This window comes from Kogia breviceps, chromosome 3, assembly GCF_026419965.1.
Source record: "Kogia breviceps isolate mKogBre1 chromosome 3, mKogBre1 haplotype 1, whole genome shotgun sequence".
Lineage (NCBI taxonomy): Eukaryota > Metazoa > Chordata > Mammalia > Artiodactyla > Physeteridae > Kogia > Kogia breviceps.
Window position 1 is genome coordinate 102,230,172 of NC_081312.1, and position 20,151 is coordinate 102,250,322.

The window sequence follows — 20,151 nt, forward strand, 5'->3', positions numbered from 1 at the left end:
GATCTTCCCAGACCGGGGCGCGAACCCGTGTCCCCTGCATCGGCAGGCGGACTCTCAACCACTGAGCCACCAGGGAAGCCCAGTCCCTATTTCTTATCTCTTTCTCACTTCCTCATGCTCTCTCCCGTCTATCTTTCTTTGTCTTTTTTTTCCCTCTCCAAATCTTGATCTCTCCATGTCTCTGTCTCTTCGTGTTTCTATGTCTCTATGTTCATGGCTCTCCTCTCTTGTCTTTCTATGTCTATCTTTTTTGGATTTGTGTGTCCTTGTCTATGTCTCGTTTTTGTCTCTTTATGTTTCATCTCTGATCTTCCATCCTCCATCCCCTCTCTGTCACTTTGGGTCTGTGGATCTGAAGGGCCTTCACCAGTCATCACACTCCTGCTCACAAAACGCCCTCTCGTTCTTACTTTCTGGTACGTCCCAGTGGCTCCTGGGACTGGCATGGGAGGTTATTTTCCCCAGTTTGCAGATTTGGAAGCTGAGGCTCTGATTGTTGGTACCAGACTCCCATTTCTGGGTCTCTTCCTCGACGTTCTCCCCTTGCTCTTGTCCCCGCCATGCCTGCCGACCACCTGATCTGGCCCTGTCCCTGGAACTTAGCACCTCGGACAGCTCCTGTAAGGTGCGGGGATGGCCAGGCCTTCCTTCTCGCGAGTTTAGGAGGAGCGGCCCTAGAGGAAGCCCGGGAATCTCGCGAGAGCGGCTGCTGCAGGCAGGCCGGCGCGGGCGCGCGAGGAGCTGGCTCCGAGGCGCGCGCACGCTCGCGCATCCCGTCCCCAGCCCCGGAGCCGCTCGCGGCCGGCTCCGCGCCGCATCGTTGGGTGCATAGCAGCGCAGCGCGGCGGCCTTTCCGCAGCCGAGCGACAGCAGCGGGTGAGTCCCGGGCCTAAAGGGCCAAAAAAGGGCTTTGTAGGGAAGTTGGGCGCAGGGCGAGAGGGGGTCACCCCATCTCCAGCTTTGTACCCCCTACGCTTCACCTTTGGATGCCGGAGGCAGGTCGAGCTGGAGAGGCACAGAGTCGAGGTGACCTTCCCTGTTGGGGCGGGGGAAGAGAACCTCGGGTGCCCCAGACCCCCCCAACCCCCGCCATCCCCATTCCCGGCTCCCACAGAAGGAACCCAGTCTTGGATGACGTCAGATCCCTGGATTCTGGAGCCTGGGCCTTGGGCCCTCCATACCCCCTCATCCCCACCTGGCGTTCCCTGGAAACAGGCCTCTTCCTCCTCCTGGGGATGGCGCACGCGGCCTGGGATGGGGGCGTCTGGAGGCGGGGTGACTGTGGCCTCCTTTGGGTCCTTCCTCACAAGAGGCGCCTGCAGGTGGATGCAGGTTGTACTCCCCACCTCCCAGACCCCGGACCTTTGGACAGCTCGTCTGAACCGCCGCAGTGTTTCATGGGATGGGTGCATTGGCTTAAGCCTGTGGGCCACCAGGGCTTTGGGGTGGTGTGTTGGGGGCGCCAGATGAAGCTCATTCCAACGCTGACAGGAGTCAGTCACGAGGATTGGGGTGAGATGTTTGGGAACCCGTCTCTGCCCCTTCCTCTGGGAGCTCCTGATCCAAAGGTTGGGAAAACCCAGTATAGTCTTGGACTGAGAATTCACTATCTCAGGCAGTTCAAACCGGCAATGCCCCAGCTCCAGGAGAAGGAGTTTAGGGAGGGTCGGGCAGACTTTCCCGTGGACACTAGGAGCACAAGGAGAAAGGGAGGCAAGAGGTAGTGAATAGGAGGCTTCTTGGAGGCAGTGAGATTGGGATAAGAGGAGAGGTAACAGAGGGCATTTTCGGGGAATAGTTTGGGCAAAGGCATAGAGGTGGGAATTTAGCATAGCTGTCGGGGAGCCTGGCCTGTGAGTCCAGCCACGTGACTGTGCGCATGGGGTGGAGAAGTCTGGAGAATTTTGCAGCCTGTGCCCTAACTGTTCTGCCTCCCCTCTCAGGCCTCTGAGAGAGGGAAATGGTTCTTGCAGGGGCATGACTGGCAGAGAGATTTTGTCTGGGGCTGCACAGATCGTGCTAGTTGAGATTTGATCTGGGTTTGATGAGCCTGAGTTGCTGAAAGAGGACTGACTTGTCATGGGCCACAGAAAGAGGGTCTTCTTAGGTCTAGCAAACCCATGGAGAGTTAGCAGGGTCCTGGGAGAGGAGCTCTGGTTAGGGGCCTTGGGCTCTGTTCCTGTTTCTTTAACCCTTTCTCTGGTGGGCTGGCTGGCCACCTGTGAACAAATTGATTCCTCTCTCTGGGTATCTCTTTACCAGCACCTTTCTCTAGGGATGAAATAATAAGACTAAGTACTGACCTCCCTTGAGGAAGCTGCTTGTTCTATTTTAGAGCATCCTTCTCAGTTCTTCTACCTCTTCCTTTTCCTTTTCTCCCCCCTGCCTCTGCCTTCCTCTCCCTGTCCCTGCCCCGTCCCCACAGCAGTTCCTCTACAGGCTGCACTTCCTTCCTTGCTGACAGCTCGGAGTCTCTGAACGTCTCCTGGAGGAAGTGTGGTACAGCAGGGTTCACAGGAGCTGTGGGCTTAGCCTGATTTGGGGAGGGCGTCAGTTGCTCCACTCCTACCCCGGGAGGGTGTCCAAGGCTTAAGCAAGAATATGATTGACCATTCTCTGTGCCCTGCCCTGTGCTGGGTCCCTCCTGGAAGCCCCATCCATGACGGAATGAGGAAGAGATTGGATGAGAATGAGTGAGCACTTGGTGCCCAATAACTGGTTCAGAATTTAAGCAGTGGGAGGCACAGCAGGGATGTCTGGAAGGGCTTCCCAGAAGAGTTGGGATGTAAGAAAAATAGAAGGACTCAGAGAAGCTGATAAGGCTCTGGTTTAGGGTCGCTGGAAGCAGACAGGATGGCTTGATGTGATCTGCATGAAGCTGGGTTGTGTGGGAAGCAGGTCAGCCTGTGATAGAGAAGCAAAAGGTGGTGTGTCTGAGGTTTGTAGCTGATTGACACAAGGTCTTGATTGCCAAGCACAGGATCAGTAGGGGCTACTGAAGAGTCATCATAGGACAGTGATAGCAATGCTAGGGGTGTACTTTTCTCTGAGGAATATTCATAGTTTGGGGACATCAGGGCTGGAGATATGGGATTGGGTGTGGGATAAGGGGACCAGAGGTAGAGCAAGAGTGGGAAACTTCCATCTTAGCAGATAGGCTCTGGGCAGACAGCAAGAAAATGACCATTTCTATGCCAAGGATGGGGGCTCATGCTGGGGAGGAGGGAAGGCTGATGAGTAGGGAGTCCTGGAACTAATCCCAGGTCCCTGTCCTGATCTGAGGCCAGACTTGACTCCCTTCTCTCTGCCATGGACCTCACTCTACCGTGGGACCTTCTGTCCTCCCAACTTCACAGTTAGAAATGGAATAAATTATAGTCTGTTTTTTTTGAACAAAATTTAGTTAATATTTGCTTATTGATAACTAAGGAGGTGCTTCCTTAGGCCTACATCTTTGGGGGAATATGTAGCACCCCCAATGCCTCCCAGCGTTATGAAAGACTCTCAGTTGAGGAATAAATTGCTACTTCTCCCATTTTTCAGTTTAAGAACTCCGGTTTGCAGAGGCCAGTCATTGCTGCTCCCCCTCCTCCAACACAAGTATAAAGGCTAAGCCCTGCTATAAGAGCAGAAGAACCTGGAACTTTCCATGTCTTCAACCTCCTGTAGCCCTCCCAAGCCTAAACTCTCTCTGGGCTAACCATGTACAAACAAGGCAGCCTTGCTCTGTGCTCTGGCCCTGAGTGCTGGCTTTCCCACCATCCATACTTTGCTACACTGACTTCTCTGTAACCATCGGCACACCTTTGGGAGACAGCCTGGGACCGGACGGGGGTCAGGTTGGAGCCAGGGTTAGAGCCTCCTTCCTTGAGGCTCCTACAATCTAGTTATTGCCCACTCTCCCCCTCCCTCTCTTCTTTGTTTCTCTGGAGGACATTAGTGCTGGACCACAGTCTACCTTTCCACATCCCATTGTCTCATGGGGGCAGTGCCTCCTTTGGCCACCCTTTCTACCAGCTACACCTGAGTCTGGTCATCAATGGCATGTGGCCACCTCCAAAATCTTAAACTCCAGTATCATTCTCTGACCACAGTCCAATTTCTGCTTTACCTACTTTGGGACCTCAAGGAGACCTCAAGTTCTCTGACACCTCCATTTTCTGTATCTCATGAGCATGTCACTTTCTGTGTCCTTCCTGGACTCCATGGTCCAGGATTTTAAGCATTCTCTGGCTCATGCCTTCAATGACCATGCCACTTTGCCTGTGTGTCCCACCCCAGCAGCAGACCCCCCAATTCTGGATTCTACACTCAGAATGTGGAAAGCTTCTGGTGGCCATCACATACCAGGGCAGTCTGGTTCTGCTTCCGTGGAGGGTCTCCAGCCTCAGCTGTCCCTCCATCACTTCTAGAAACCCCTTTCCTCTTCCCATCATCTCTCCATTCTAGTCCATGGGAGGAGTATTCCAAACTTGGACTATTATCCCAAAGCTCTTTACTCATGGAGAGGGTTAGTTGGGGGGGGGGGTTGTATGTGGGAGTTGGAACCACACTTATGTTTCTCCACTTCTTGAATCCCATTAGAAGGAGGGCTCCTAATCTAACATACCCGCTCTGTGCTATGGATGCTGGCCCTACCTATCTCCTGAGATACCAGTGTCTGTCAGCTCTTTCCCCCTCTACTGTATCTTCAGCCTCTCCACCGTTTTCCTTAATAATACTTTCCTCCCAGCTTATATATATGCTCAAGTCTCCTATCTGGAAAAACCTTTCTAACTGTATGTCTTCCTCTAACTGCTGCTGTTTTAAACCTATGGCTTTGTCGCACTAGAAAAGTGATATATGACTGTTGCAGAAATTTTAGAAAATAAAGATAAAAGAAAGACAACAAATAACTTGTAATGTCACTATCAAGAGATCGCTACTATTAATCCTTTAGTGTATGGTGTTTCTTTTTTGACACTAATATCCTCTATGTTATATTAAAGTCTCAGCTGAGTTTTTTGATTTAAAAAAATTTTTTTAGGTCTTTATTTAATTTGTTACAATATTGCTTCTGTTTTTTTAAGTTTTGGTTTTTTGGCTGCGAGGCATGTGGGATCTTAGCTCCCTGACCAGGGATCAAACCTACACCCCCTGCATTAGAAGGCGCAGTCTTAACCACTGGACCGCCAGGGGTGTCCCTCAGCTGAGTTTTTTGAAAGATTAGTCTGCTAGACTTGTCCCTCTTCCTCTCCTCATGTTCCCTCATTTCTGGGCAGCTGGCCTCTACCCCACCACTTCCTGAAGCTGTGACCTCCTAATTGCCAAATCAGCCCATGTCACACCTGACCACTCTATGGCCATGGACGTTGTTGACCTGGTTGACCAGTCATTAAAAAGGTTGAGGTAACCTGTATTCATTGACATGAAACATTTTCATGAGATATTGAGTGGAAAAAAACAGGTTATAAAAGAATGTGTATAAAATGATCTTATTTTTGTCATATATGCTTATGTATACATAAAAACCAAAAACCTAAAGGTCAGACTGTTAAAGGGGTGACCACTGAGAAGGTGGCTTTTGGAAGAACTTGTATTTTCTACTTTATGCACTTTGATTTTTTTTTTTAACTTGCAGATATTTGTATACATGTTGCTAAAAAGCAACATAATTTCATTTTATTAAAAAAGAAACTTTGAGATTATATTTTTTAAAAGGAGAAGAAGAATAGAAATCTTCAGAGTCTTGGAAGTCTCAGGATAAAGCTCAAATCCTGCTCATGGCCTTCAAGGCCAGGATGACTGGCCCCTCCCACCTTTCAATCCTATTGTTGCCTTTTCTTACTTCCTTCCACTTTGGACTTTATCTCTGTGTGCTCTACTTCTTTCTGTTCCTTGAATTCGCCATGCTGTTACTCTCCTGACCTTCGCTTTGCATGTGCTTTCCTGATTTTTTCCTTTCCTGGCCAACTCTCATTCATCCTTCAGGATTCAACTCTGATATCACTTCCTCTATAAAGCCCTCCCTGGCTTTTCCAGGATGGACCAGGGAGGTGCTCCTCTGTGTTCCCACAGCTTTGTGTACTTGCTCTCCTGGAGCACTTCTCAGGCTGTGGTGTAATTGCCCCTTGATTTAACTGCACCTCTACTCTTACCACCTCACTTTCAACTCAAACGTGTCTCCCCTATTACAGAGAAAATTGAAGCAGATAGGTGGGACATGCACTGTCCTTTCCAAGGCCTCAAACCTCCCCCATCTGCCTGCATCATGTTCTCCTTCCCACCTGTTAGGATTGAGGCTTGTCCCACCTCTTTGCACTGGACCTCATGCTTCTCCTCCTTTCAGGGGTTTGCTCCATTAATTAACGTCTGTCTCTATTGTAATTGCAACTCTTCCCTAGATCTTTCACATCTCTAGCTTATTAACATCCTAAACAAACAACCCTCAGACATAGTCCTCCCTGGACCCCATAGCCCACCGAGGTAGTACCCTGTCTCTGTTCTCTTCCAAGGCAGGCTTCTTCAACGTGCTGTCTACACCTGCTCTCAGCTTATGTGTTCAGCTATATAATTTGGCTGCTACTACCCCTTCCCACCCTTCCCCCCAACTCCCAGCTGCCACCACCACCAAAGTAGTTCTTGCTGGGGTCACAGGTGACTTGCTGTTGCTGAGCGTACTGAACATTTTTCAGTCCAGCCCTTTCCATGCTGGACCTCTCAGTGGCATCTGTCATATTTGTCCACTCTCTACTCCTGGCTTTGGAGACTTCACACTCTCCTGGTTTTCCTCCTGCCTCATCAGCTGCTCCTGCTCATTCTCTGCCAGCTCATCCTCTTCTGCCTGACTTTTTTTTTTTTAAACAGGTAATACATTTACATGATTCATAATTCAAAAAGATGTCCTAAATTTCATCAATTCTAAGATGAACATTTTGATATTTCCAAAAACATTTTAATGTCTGTGTCTTTAAAATTTTGGCATCTTATCATTATAGGTTGGTGGTTATTTTTTTCTTTCTTTTGTTCAATACGATAATGATCTATCTTAAAATTGATGGTGTCTTGGATTTGATGGTATAAAGATACATAGTAAAAATTTCCTCCCGCCTACTCCCCTACTCCGCATGTATTCAGTTCCTCTGGCCCCCAGGAACCACAATTATTTTTTTCTTGATGTCCTACTAGAGATTCTTTGTGTATATATTACCAAATACAACTGTATATATCCCCCTCCCGACTTAAAAGTATTTATTTATTTATTTTTAAAATTTTATTTATTATTTATTTTTAAATATTTATTTATTTATTTGGTAGCGCCAGGTCTTAGCTGCGGCTCGCCAGCTCCTTAGTTGCAGTACATGGGATCCTTAGTTGCTGCAGGCAGGCTCCTTAGTTGTGGCTCCAGCCTTCTTAGTTGTGGCATGCAAACTTATTTGCGGCATGCATGTGGGATCTAGTTCCCCAACCAGGGATTGAACCCGGGCCCCCTGCATTGGGAGTGCCAAGTCTTATCCACTGTGCCACCAAGTCCCTTTATTTATTTTTATGAAGTATAATTGACATACATTACTTTCAAGTGTACAACATAATGATATTTGTACAACATAATATTTGTCTATATTGTGAAATGATCACCACAGTAAGGCTAGTTAACATCCACTGCCACACATAGTTACAGAATTTCTTTTCCCTTTGATGAGAACTTTTAAGATTTACTCTCTTAGCAACTTTCAAATATGCAGTACAGTGTTATTAACTGTAGTCACCATGCTGTACCTTACATCCCGGTGATTTATTTATTTAGAACTGGAAGTTTGTACCTTTTGACCCCCTTCACCCATTTCACCCACCCCACAGCCCCCACCTCTGGAAACCACCAATCTGTTCTCTATGGATGAGCTTGGTTTTTTGTTTGTTTGCTTTTTAAAATTTTATTTTGTTTTAGATTCCACAAATAAATGAGATCATACAGTATTTGTCTTTCCTTGTCTGACTTATTTCCCTTAGCATAATGCTCTCAAGGTCCATTCATGTTGTCACGAATGGCAAGATTTCATTCACCAACATTTGGTATCTCATCCTTCTTATAACAGCCATTCTAACATGTGTGATGTGATAACTCATTGTGGTTTTGATTTGCATTTCCCTGATGATTAGTGATGTTGAGCATCTTTTCCTGTATTGATACCTGCTGGCCATCTGTATGTCTATTTCCCCAACTTTTTATTTTGAAAAATTTCAAAGCTACAAAAAGTTTAAAGAATAGTGCAATGAACGCCTGTACTAGGGTACTTCACCTAGATTCACCAGCTGTTAACATTTCGTGACATTTTCTTTGTCTATCGATATCTCTGATTTTTTTTTTGGCCATGCCGCGTGGCTTGAGGGATCTTAGCTCCCTGACCAGGGATTGAACCCAGGCCCACAGCAGTGAAAGCGCCAAGTCCTAACCACTGGACCACCAGGGAATTCCCTATCTGATTTTTTTGCAGATCCATTTGAAAGTAAGTAGCAGACAAGACACTGTATTTCTAAATATGTCAGCATGTATCTCCTAAGAGCAAAGATATTCTCCTATGTAACCACAACACCTAAGAAATTTAACATTGAACAATGATATCTACTGTTCAGTCTATATTCAAATTTCTCTACTTGTCCTAAAAATGTCCTTTATAGCTGTGATTTAAAAATCCAGGACCAGGGGCTTCCCTGGTGGCGCAGTGGTTGAGAATCCGCCTGCCGATTCAGGGGACGCGGGTTCGTGCCCCGGCCCGGGAAGATCCCACATGCTGCGGAGCGGCTGGGCCCGTGAGCCATGGCCTCTGAGCCTGAGCATCTGGAGCCTGTGCTCCGCAATGGGAGAGGCCACAACAGTGAGAGGCCCGCGTACCACAAAAAAAAAAAAAAAATCCAGAACCAGTCATTACAGTTGGTTGCATGTCTCTTTAGTCTCCTTTAATTTAGATGAGTCCCTTTACCAATTTTTATCTTTCATGACACTAATGTTTATCTTGGAGAATTTCCCACAGTCTGGATTTGTCAAATTCTTTTTCTTAATAATTATTTTCAGATTAAAGATTTTGGCAATAATACTGCATTGATGATCTTATGTGTGTATCTGTGTGTATCACATCATAAGGCACATAATGTCCTTTTGTCCCATTATCAGAAATGCTAAGTTTGGTCTGTTGGTCTGCCAGATCCTCTCGTTGTAGAAATACCTTTACTCTCTTGTGATTAATAAATAATCTGGGGGGTGACACTCAGACTGTGTGACTCCCCTCTTCCCTAACCACCTTCCACCCAGTGGTTTAAGCAGCCATTGCTAATCCTTGCCTGTATCAGTTCTGACATAGGGGTTGCAAAATAATGATTTTAAAAATTATGTCATTCCTTCTATAGTAGAACTTTTCTTTCCCTCCTCCCTTTCTTTTGTGTATTATAGTGCACTTATGCATTCTTTTCAGTGTGTTATGATCCATTACTGACATTACTCATATTTTTTCTCCAGCTTTTTATTTTGAAAACTTTAAACTAAAGTTGAAAGAATAATACAAGGGACACTCATATAACTTCACTCAGATTCACCAATTGTTAGCATTTGCCACATTTGCTTTGATTCTGTCTATATCTATCCATTCATTATTTCTTATTTTTCTGAACTATTTGAAGCAAGTTTCAGATATCACGATACTTTACCCCTAAGCACTTGAGCACATATTTCCTAAGAAAAAGGACATTTTCCTACATAACCTCAATAACATTATCACACCCAAGAAATGTTACATAGACATAATAATATTATCTAGAGTCTATATTCAAGTTTCCTCTGATATCCCAGTATTTCCCTCTTGAACCAGGTTCCAGTCAAGGTTTACACATCAGTTTTTGTTGCCATGTAGCTTTTTTAAAAAAAATATTTTATTTATTTATTTGGCTGCACCAGGTCTTAGTTGCGGCACACAGGATCTTTAGTTGCAGCGCTTGGGCTCTTCAGTTGTGGCATGTGAACTCTTAGTTGCAGTATGCATGTGGGATCCAGTTCCCTGACCAGGGATCGAACCTGGCTCCCCTGCACTGGGAGTGCAGAGTCTTATCCACTAGACCACAGGTCCCCCACTCCCCTCTCCCATCAGTCTGCAGCCCGAGGCCTGTTAGGACCTGGGCCGCACAGTGAGAGAGCGAAGCTTCATCTACCGCTCCCCATCGCTTGCGCTACCGCGTGAACCACCCCCACCCCCCAACCCCTGCACCATGCATGTAAAAATTGTCTTCCACGTAACTGGTCCCTGGTGCCAGAAAGGTCAGGGACCGCTGCACTAGACCACCAGGGAATTCCCCAACGATCTTTCATCCAGTAAAAGATTTAGCAGCCACTGAGGATCCTTGTCTGAATCAGCTATTACATTCATGATTGCAAAATTAGGATTTTCTAATTCTGTCACTCCTACACTTACTGCTAGCATTCTTCTGCAAAGAATAGCTTTCTTTCTTTCTTCCTCCCTCTTCTTTTTAAAAATAAGAGTGTCACTTTGGACTCATGGATTATTTTTTAATAATGTTATATTACTGTCATTATTTTTGATACTCTTAATTCTCCCAAATTTGGCTGGTGGTAGCTCCTTCAAACTGGTGTCCTCTTGATACCAATTAGTTGAATTCCTTCTTGCTTCTGGCACCACAGATGTTTTAGGCTAACGTTGTATTTCCTTGTCCTGGCTTGGGACCAGCCACATATTTTTAAAGTCATGAGTTCATATCGATGCCTCCAATTCAAATCCAACATCACAGGACTCTGTCTTACCTTCCTATATTCCATTTTCTGTCTCCATACCTAACACTGAGAACCCAGGTTCCAACAACATGAACACATTCTCTCATATGCTGTCTGCTACAGTTCACATGACAGAGTTTCAGAATCACCACAATAATACCAACAGTAACAGTAAACCCGCTAAGATTTCAGATTTCTTTCCAGTTGTTTTTGCTCTTGAGATATATCCCTCTAAGAGAACACAGAGTACTGAGATCAAGTCACTTGGCCAGTTCTTTTTCCTGTGTGATTGTGTTATCAATTCACAGTATAGATAGCTTCATTTGTTTTTTTTTTTAATTGATATTATGTTTTTATTTTTTAACAAAAATTATATATTTAAGGTATACAACATGATTTAATACACATATACATAGTCAAATGATGACTACAATTAAGCTAATTAACATATCTTCTCACATAGTTACCATCTTTTTTTTTAACATCTTTATTGGAGTATAATTGCTTTACAATGGTGTGTTAGTTTCTGCTTTACAACAAAGTGAATCAGTTATACATATACATATGTTCCCATATCTCTTCCCTCTTGTGTCTCATTTGTTTTTATTTCAATTTTAATGGTTCTCTCAAATTTCTTTTTTGTTTATTTCTGTTTTTGGCCGCATTTCGAGGCTTGTGGGTTCTTAGTTCCCTGACCAAGGATCAAACTCAGCCCAGTGAGTGAAAGTGCCAAGTCCTAAGCACTGGACCACCAGGGAATTCCCTGCTTTTTCTACTTCACAGCATATCCTGGAAATCATTCCATAGCAGTTCATGGAGATCATCTTCATTCTTTTTTACATCTATATATTACTCCATTGACTGATGTACCATAGTTTATTCAAACAGTTGCATTTAGGTTGCTTCCAACATTTTGCTATTGCAAAATAGTGTCATGTTGAATAACATGTATTTGTTGTTTCTTACTTGTGGGTAAATAACTAGAAGTAGGATTCTGGGGACAAAAGCAAAAAATATTTTTATTCTCCTCTCCCCTCCTTTTTTTCCTTTTTTTCAACATGAAAGGTAGCATAAACTATTCTATGTCTTGCATTTTTTCAACTACTTGTAATTGTGGAGTTCTTTCCATATCAGTATTTTTTTTAAATTTTTTGACAGATTTTATTTATTTATTTATCTATTTATTTATTTATTTTTGGCTGCATTGGGTCTTCGTTGCTGCTCTGTGAGGTGGGAGCTGCCTCCGGTTCATTCCACCATGGAAATGTGAGATAAGTCCTGCTCCAGGGAGTATCCAGCCTGGCTGGGACTAAGAGAAGGACTAGGTTGGGTGAGCCATGATCCTCAACCTTCTCTGGCTCTTTTTCCTTCCAGTTCAGGACAAAGAGGAGTGGACAGGCTGCTGGGCCGGCTGGTGCCATCATGTCAGGTAAGGAGAGGGTCGGCCACTTGGGTAGGATGTAACAGTGAACTTAGGGTAGGGGTCCCTTTACGCCCCCTAGTTTTTGAAGGTCAGGTTCTTTCTGTCCTCTTGCCCCTGGATTTCCCCTGGTTCCCCACTGAGGCCTATTTATCCAAGACCCTCACTGTCTAGGCCTCTGTCAGACCTCTGACCCTGGGAACCAGGGATAGTGCATCCTGATGCTCTGGTCCTACTCTCTGTCTGACTGATAAGTGGTGTGGGTGGCTCAGTCTCCATCCTCTCTGTCACCATTACTCTCTAATACTCTGAGACCTTTTCCTTCTGGTTTCTGAGTTGTCTGGTTTCCAAAGGCTCAGAGCTGGAGGGACCTGTAGGGACTATCTAGTTTGACCCCCACCCCACTGGATAAACTGAGGTCTGGAGAGGGGTAGTGACTCACCCAAGAGCATGAGTGTTGGAATGGAGGCTAGAACCCACGTACCCAGACTCACCATCCTGCTTCCTCTATCCGGAACTGGTCCCCCACTGAAGAGGTTGCTGCACCCCGATGGACAGTGTTTATTGTTTTTATTCTTCTGAGAGACAGTGACACTGCCTCAGGGCTACTTTGGGAGACCTGAGGCAGCAGGGAGAGCTGGGTGGGGATAGCAAAGTGGCCTGTGCCCACAGGGGCCAAGAGGGCAGGCCAGGCCAGGGAAAGAGTGATCAAATTGGATCATCAGGGAGGGGAACATTCAGGGTGACACCATGTGATGCGCCTTGCCCACAGAGAAAGTGAACAACTTCCCACCATTGCCCAAATTCATCCCGCTCAAGCCATGTTTCTACCAAGACTTTGAGGCGGATATCCCTCCTCAGCATCTCAGCATGACCAAGCGCCTCTACTACCTCTGGATGCGTGAGTGCTGTGGGATGGGGGTGGGCCATAGCTGGGGAGTGGGGGAGTGGGAAGGCTGGCGGGTGCTGGGCATTGGGACGGGGTCCCCACAGGCCCGGTGTCCTTCAGCCTCACTTGCAGCATCTGTGTGGGCCAGTAAGCCTTTCCCTGCCTGACTCCTGCAGGCTCCTCTCCTGGGCCGACTCCCCAGCTGGGCCTCAGTTTCCCTCAACCTCCCATCTAGGCCTCTCCCTATCTCCCAGTCACAGAGCAGCCAGGTGGGGGGTCTCTGTCTGCGGTGTAATTCCTCATTTCTTCCGCTCCTTCTCCTTTTCACTGGAGTAGTTTTCCAGGGAACCTCTGGTGACTGCCTCAGGATTCTGAATTTGGAGAGGAATCCTCCCCTCAAAGCCTCATTTTTCTTGCTTTCTCTGGAAAATTGCTCAAAAAGAACATTCAGCTGGGATTTAGGAGATATGGGAGGAGGCTGGGCTGGTTACTCCACTTCCCAAGTGGCAGGTTCCTCATTTATAGGAAAGAGGATATTGTCTTAGTGATCGCTGTGGTTCCATGTAGCTCTGTGTTGAGTCTAGAGTTTTAATGTTCTAAGATTTTGAGGTTGAGAGTTTAAAAGCCCCAATTTCTCATGGTCTGTGGCAGTAGAATAATTACGGCCGGGGTACTAGATCAAGTGAGCTGGAGAGAGGTGGGACTGGGAAGAGAGATGTAAACCAATATGAAAACAGTTTAATGTCTGTTCTATGTAAAGAGCAAATAAAATCAGTGAGAACACCAAGGTTCCAGGAAATCTGGGGGCAATAAACAGGGATGGAGGAAATATAGCTGAAACTCACAGAAAGAAATGCTTACCCTCATTGTGAGGGGCCCTGAGAAGTGTGTACCTTCACAGGTGACAGCGTTGTCAGGCCAGACTTGGGGAGCACTGGCCCTGGGCTCTGGGAACTCTGCCCCTGAGAAGATCTCATCCTGGAGCTGGATTTAAGGACTATAAATATCTTCCTAAGTCCTCACTAGGTGCCCGCCAGATGCTGTGTTCCTGAGGAAGTGTATATAACCCTTGAGATGCTTCAGGGTTCTATTCAGAAGCCAAGACCATAGATACCTGGCTGTTTGAGGCCAAGATTAAGCCTGCCTTCCTTTATTTATTTAGTAAGTCTTTGTGGGGCCTTAAATGGATTCAGTCTAATGTTCGAGGAAAGGAGCACCCTTATGTCAGATGACCTGGGTGTGTGTGAGTGACAGCATCAGATGAGGAGACTTGAGGTTCCTGCTGGCTGTGACTCAAGGATACAGTGATTCCGAGGTTCAGCTAGATTATGTGGGCACAGAGGAAGGGGAGCGTGGGTCTCACTCTTGGGAGCTTCTAGTTTGGTTGATGGGCTGGGATTTGTACTTGGGGAAGCATGAGAGCACCCAAGTCTTCAGGAGGTCAGAGGGATGGGAGATGAATAAGGCTGCAGTAGTGAAAGAAGGCTTCTTGGAGGAGGTGGCATAATAGTTGTCTAAGAAATGGATTAAAGAAAGACAGAACCCAGCCACTGCTGCCTGCCCCATTTAAGTGTGGAGCGGATGGTACAATGGCTTAAAGAGATGTTACCCTTTACTTTCCCCTTTTCATGCCCTACCTTGCAAGAGAAGATGGAAGATGGGTTTACTGTGCCTTGGGCTTGGTGATTGCTGTGGGTCTGGCCCCCCTGGCCAGGGGCTGAGGCCATTCTTATAAGGAGAAATTCTTATCAGGAGAAGAGCATTTCTCCCAGGCTGAGGCTTTGGGGCCCTTCAACAGGGCTTGCTGGGCTGAGGCTCTGAGTTCCTGATCTGGAGACTCTTTGTTCTCTGGATTTCTCAGATCTCCAGGAACGGGTGTGGGAGGGGGTTGGTCTGAGCTCCCAGTTTTCTTTCTCACAGTCTGTACTCCCTGTGTGTATGTATGTGTATGTGTGTCTTGTGTGTCTGTGTGTGTGTATTCACTGATGTGACTTGTGGGTGTGAATCTGTACAAATGCGGTTTGCATGTGTGTTTGTATGTGTCTTCATCTTTCTGTGCTTGTGCTGTTTGCCTGTGTTTGATTGTGGGTCTTTGTTGAGTTGTGGGGGATGTGTGTGTGTCTGGGTGCGCATATATTTCTGCATGGGCCTTGGTGTCTGTGTGTATGTCTGGTGTCTGTCTCTGTGTGTGCATGTGCTCCTGGGTCTGCAGTGAATAGCGTAACGCTGGCCGTGAACCTGGTGGGCTGTCTCGCGTGGCTGATCGGAGGCGGGGGAGCTACCAACTTTGGCCTCGCCTTTCTCTGGCTCATCCTCTTCACACCCTGCTCCTACGTCTGCTGGTTTCGGCCCATTTACAAGGCCTTCAAGTAAGTGATGGGTGCTGAACCCCAGCTCCTAACCCTGTCTCTTTGCCCATCTCCACTGTCTCTTCTCTATATATTTTTATTTTTATTTTTATTTTTTTTGCCATACTGAAAACTCACTTTCCTTTTGTTTACCCTCAGCTCAGACTGCCAGGTAGGGTTTAGGCTTCCTGGGAGCTCTAGGCTGGGGTGAGAGGGCTGGAAGTTAGAACCTTTCTCTTAGTTCCTTCCTTCCTCACTCTACCCTTGGGTGGGGGCAACATAGAAACCAGGCCTGTTCTTGTTTTCCCTTCCCAAGGCAGCTAGCTGCATGATAAGTTTTGCCAACGGGGCCACCTGTCCTTGTACCCGTGGGGCTAGCTGATTTGGCGCCAAGTGGACCATCTATCCACGTGCCAATGGAACAAGCCATCCATGTGCCACTGACACTGTGTGCTAATGAGGGCATCCAACTCTGTGCCAGAGGGATTACCCACCCATGTATCAGTAGGGCTAGCTGTCTTAGTGCCAATGGGTGTCTACCTTGTGTCAAGTGGGATTTTCAGTCTTTGTGCCAATGGAGTGTCCCTCTCAGTGCCAGTGTGATCTCAAATATCTTTGCCTATTGGACCCATCCATGTATGTGCCAATTAGGTTATAATCTTGGTGCCAGTAGTGTGTCCGTTCTTGTGCCAATGACACTTTCTGTCTTATGGGACCATCCATCCATGTACCTAGATGTCTTGGTGCCAGTAGGGCTGTCCAGCCCATTGACACTGGGTTTGTTTATTCCTGCCACAATGGACCCATCTATTTCTGTGCCAATGGGGCCAACCATCCATGTACCAGTGAGTGGTGCATTCATAAGGAGATCTCTCCCTATGTAATGTACACACAGGCCTAACACATGGAAACTTGCAAAGATCCATGGGTAAACGCTGTCCTATTTTGGCCTCTTAACTAAGGCCTTTAAATGTCTTCTGTCTATTTTGTACCCACTTAAACTTGGAAGGACTTAGAACTCTTGAAGGCAGGGAAGCCCTGGCCCTCTACCCAGGTGATGGAAGCCATCTCCTCTGTTGCAGGACTGACAGCTCCTTCAGCTTCATGGCATTCTTCTTCACCTTCATGGCCCAGCTGGTCATCAGCATCATCCAGGCTGTGGGCATCCCAGGCTGGGGTGTCTGGTAAGAGACTGGGGTGTCTGGGACTGACCCAGGGCTAGCAGGGTGGCACCTGGGGTGTGTCCTTTGCTTACTTCTGTGGGCTAAGCTGCATAGCCTGTAGGAACACCATGAGTTATTGGAAGTGTAAAAGGATTCAGGATAGTTTATAGTAGACAGAGCCATAGCATCAGAGGGGAATGAGAACCTTGCAGTGGTTTTTAGGAGTGCTGAGTGGTATCAAGCATCATGAGATTAAACTGAGGGAAGGAAGCCTTATGTCTGAGGAGCTTGTTTCCTGAGCCAAGGGTTCTTTCTGAACCACTGACACAGGCCCTTTGCATTCAATGCTATCGTCTCTCCCTGTGACAATGAGATGGTCCCTTACTCTAGTGGGGTGGCTCCTGGGTACCCCTCACCATTCAAGGCAGCCCCACAGCTGGCCTATTTCTGCAGCGGCTGGATCGCTACCATTTCCTTCTTCGGAACGAACGTTGGCTCAGCGGTGGTGATGCTCATTCCCACTGTCATGTTCACGGTCATGGCTGTCTTTTCCTTCATTGCCCTCAGCATGGTATGTGGTCACCCCAAGGGTTAGAGGGTGGTGTTGGGAAGGGACTGTGATCTGTAACAACCCTTCTCCCAAGTTACACGAGGACCCAGGGGTCTTCCAAGGGACTTACTCTGGAATGGCTTGGTGGACTTTGCTCCCAGTGCACTGGGCATGGGTGGGAGGGAGGACTGGCTTTTACGGTGACTTTTCTCTGGCTCCCATGTCTTTTCTGGATGGGCTGCCTCTTCCTTTTGATTAACCCTTCTTTGTGCTCCTCACTCTACAGGTTCATAAATTCTATCGGGGCAGCGGGGGGAGTTTCAGCAAAGCTCAGGAGGAGTGGACCACGGGGGCATGGAAGAACCCGCACGTGCAGCAGGCAGCCCAGAATGCAGCCATGGGGGCGGCGCAGGGTGCCATGAATCAGCCGCAGACTCAGTATTCTGCCACCCCCAACTACACATACTCCAATGAGATGTGAACGAGCCAAGCCTACCAGAAGCTGGCTGGGGGCCGGTGGAACGGGGGCTCAAGCCACACGTTGTGGTGACCAAGCAGGGTTCCCCCTTCCCTTTTTCTCCTCCTCCACTTTGTACAAAGAATCAGAGTTTTATATATATATATATACGTATATATATATATATATATATGTATGTATGTATATCCTCTCCCCCACACCCTTGGATTCACGTGGAGCTGTCCCGTGCGGTGATAGTTGTGTCTGTGTCCCCTTGTGAATAGTGTGCAGTGAAGGTCTCTGTTGTTGTGGTGCTAGATGTATGTTTAGAACTAAACCAGCCCCCCACCCTCCACCAGGCTGCCCCCTCTGACCTTGGCCCAGGGACCCTTCACGGGGCAGGGGGAGGCATAGCAGAAGAGCCTGGCCCCCTCCCAAGGGTTATGAGCTGAAACTGTTTCCACTTTTGGTCTTACTGGGAAGCAGCAGTATTTAGAACTCATGGGGATGGTAGTGGGGAGAGTGGAGACCTGCAGAGGATCTTCTTTTGCTCCTTCTGATCCAGGTCTCTCCCCACCCCCACCCCCAACCTCTTCCTCCCCTCCTCTCTTCCTGCTGTCAGATTCCTGTGGTCCCTTCTCCTGCCCCGGGTCTCTCTCTTCTCTATGTGGCTTTTCTTTGTCTTCTCCATGGTTGAGTGTCCCAGTTGTATCTGCTCCTGAGACTGAGCCCCTTCCCAGATCAAGGAAGCAGACAGGGGAGCTGAGCCTTAGCCCTGATGTGGGAGGGCCCACAGCCGGAGATACAGAGCCCACCTGGGTACCTGAATCCCAGGGGATGGAAATGCAAGGCAGGCTCCTCTCTTCCCTGCCTTGCCTTCCCCTCCTTCTATTCCCAGAGCCCCACTGAGCACCGTCTGCCTATGTCCTGGCTGTGGCCTGATTCTCCTACCCTACCCCTACTGTGTTCTAGGTGGCATCTGCCATCCATAAGGGCAGATTCCACTGCCTTCCCTGAAGAGCTGGGTAGTGTCCAGGCAATTTTCAGGTGTAAAGGTGCAGATGGAGCAGAGGGTATGTAAATAACTACTGGTCCCTGGGTGTCGTTTGGTTGGCCCAAGCCCACTGGGCAGGTGCTGGGTGTCTCTGAATGACCACTGGATTCCTGGGAGCAGTAGCTGTTCTGTTTGAGTCTGATAGAAGGGGTAGGCTCAGAGGGCTGGTTCTGGAGGGAAGATCAGAGGAGAAGGCAGCCAGGGCCCAGTGAGAGGGGATCATGCATCCCCCCCATCCCAGTTCACTTTTGGTCATAGGGCAGTTCTGGGCACTTGAATTCAAGGCCCAGGAAGAAGCACAGGCCCAATCCTATATGGAAGCACAATGGCTGGAATGTGATTTCAGTTTAGGTGGGGTGGGAGGGGAGATTCTCTGGCTCTTGTTTTTTTTCAAATCAAGATTACTTGCTCCCCTCTGCCTACCAGACTTGATTCTTGGCCCTTCCTCACCCTGTCAGCAACCCCTTTCCTTTCCAGGACAGTGACTGCAGGCCTGTTCTGTCCCAGGCATTGTGAGAATGTTGTTGGTAGAGGCCCTGGCTCTCTCAGAGGCCTGGAGTAGAGTGGGTTCTCACCCAAGGAACAGCTGCCCATTTCTCACTCACTGCCCCCACCTCCCACCTGGGCTATGTGGCTTGAAAAACCAAACCCCGCCTGGCCATTCTGTGTGGCTCCAGCTTAGAACCCAACACCTGGATTTCCAGGTGCCATCCTGAGCTTTGAGCTCCAGGTACTTCATTTTCCTATAAGGGGAACTAGGGCCTCTGGGAAGTTATCTTCCTAATGGTCCCTTAGGCTTGGGCCAGAATGTGATTGGCTCTCTCCTCCACCACTTTCTCTGCAGAAAGCAGTTGTCACAGCCCCTAGTACCTAAAAAGATACCCTAGGTCTAGGTTCTTCCTCCCATTTCCTTTCTCCCCTCCCAGACCTCTGGCTCCCTTTCTCTTTGTCTGTCTGGTAACTCCAGGAGGCCTGTGGTCCAGCTGCCAGCCCAGCATCCTTGACCTGTTGGATGCCACCTCCAGTCTATTTCCTGTCCTACCTGCCCTTTCTCTTTCCTGGCTCAGACCTGTATGGCCATGCCCTGGCTCTGCCCTTAGGAAGACCTGCTACCTGTGTGTGACCCAGCTTGTCCAGGCCCTGGGATGCTGCATCTCCAGGCAACTATGCACTTTCCTGGGGAGGGAGCCAGTATGAGAAGTGGGGGCTGGGCACAGATTCATCTCTGCTGGATGGTCTGGCTTGAGGGTTGGGTGGAAGAAGGCCCAGGTCAGTCTGGAAATCCTCAGGTCTTTGGCCAGCCAGTCACCTGCTTTTGCATTCTGCTGGTGCCCCCTGCCCCTCCTTGTTTCTGGGAGACACAGACCATTCTCCAACTGGCAGTTGACCTGCCTGAGCCAATGTGTCTGTCAGTGGTAACTGAATGAACCATAATAAAGGGGAACATTTGGCCCTCTGTGTCCTGCTGTGTCATGTGTCTTCATGTGGGCCTGTGTGAAGCCTCACCATGGGCT

The 20,151-nt window shown here is 47.8% G+C and overlaps 1 protein-coding gene across 1 annotated transcript; it reads left to right on the top strand.

Moving 5' to 3' along the window:
- Positions 1-772: 772 nt before the first annotated feature.
- SCAMP5 (secretory carrier membrane protein 5) lies at positions 773-20,097 on the top strand. Its single transcript, XM_067029363.1, has 7 exons — positions 773-876; positions 12,131-12,185; positions 12,949-13,077; positions 15,278-15,434; positions 16,496-16,597; positions 17,030-17,147; positions 17,413-20,097. The coding sequence occupies exons 2-7, from the start codon at positions 12,179-12,181 to the stop codon at positions 17,605-17,607; spliced, it is 708 nt and encodes a 235-aa protein (XP_066885464.1). The 5' UTR covers positions 773-876; positions 12,131-12,178; the 3' UTR covers positions 17,608-20,097.
- The last annotated feature ends 54 nt before the right edge of the window (positions 20,098-20,151 follow it).

Excerpts from the sequence above, each read along its gene's own strand:
- SCAMP5 (XM_067029363.1), top strand. Across the intron at positions 13,078-15,277 it reads CCTCTACTACCTCTGGATGC|TGAATAGCGTAACGCTGGCC; the intron begins GTGAGTGCTGTG and ends CTGGGTCTGCAG. Across the intron at positions 16,598-17,029 it reads ATCCCAGGCTGGGGTGTCTG|CGGCTGGATCGCTACCATTT; the intron begins GTAAGAGACTGG and ends CTATTTCTGCAG.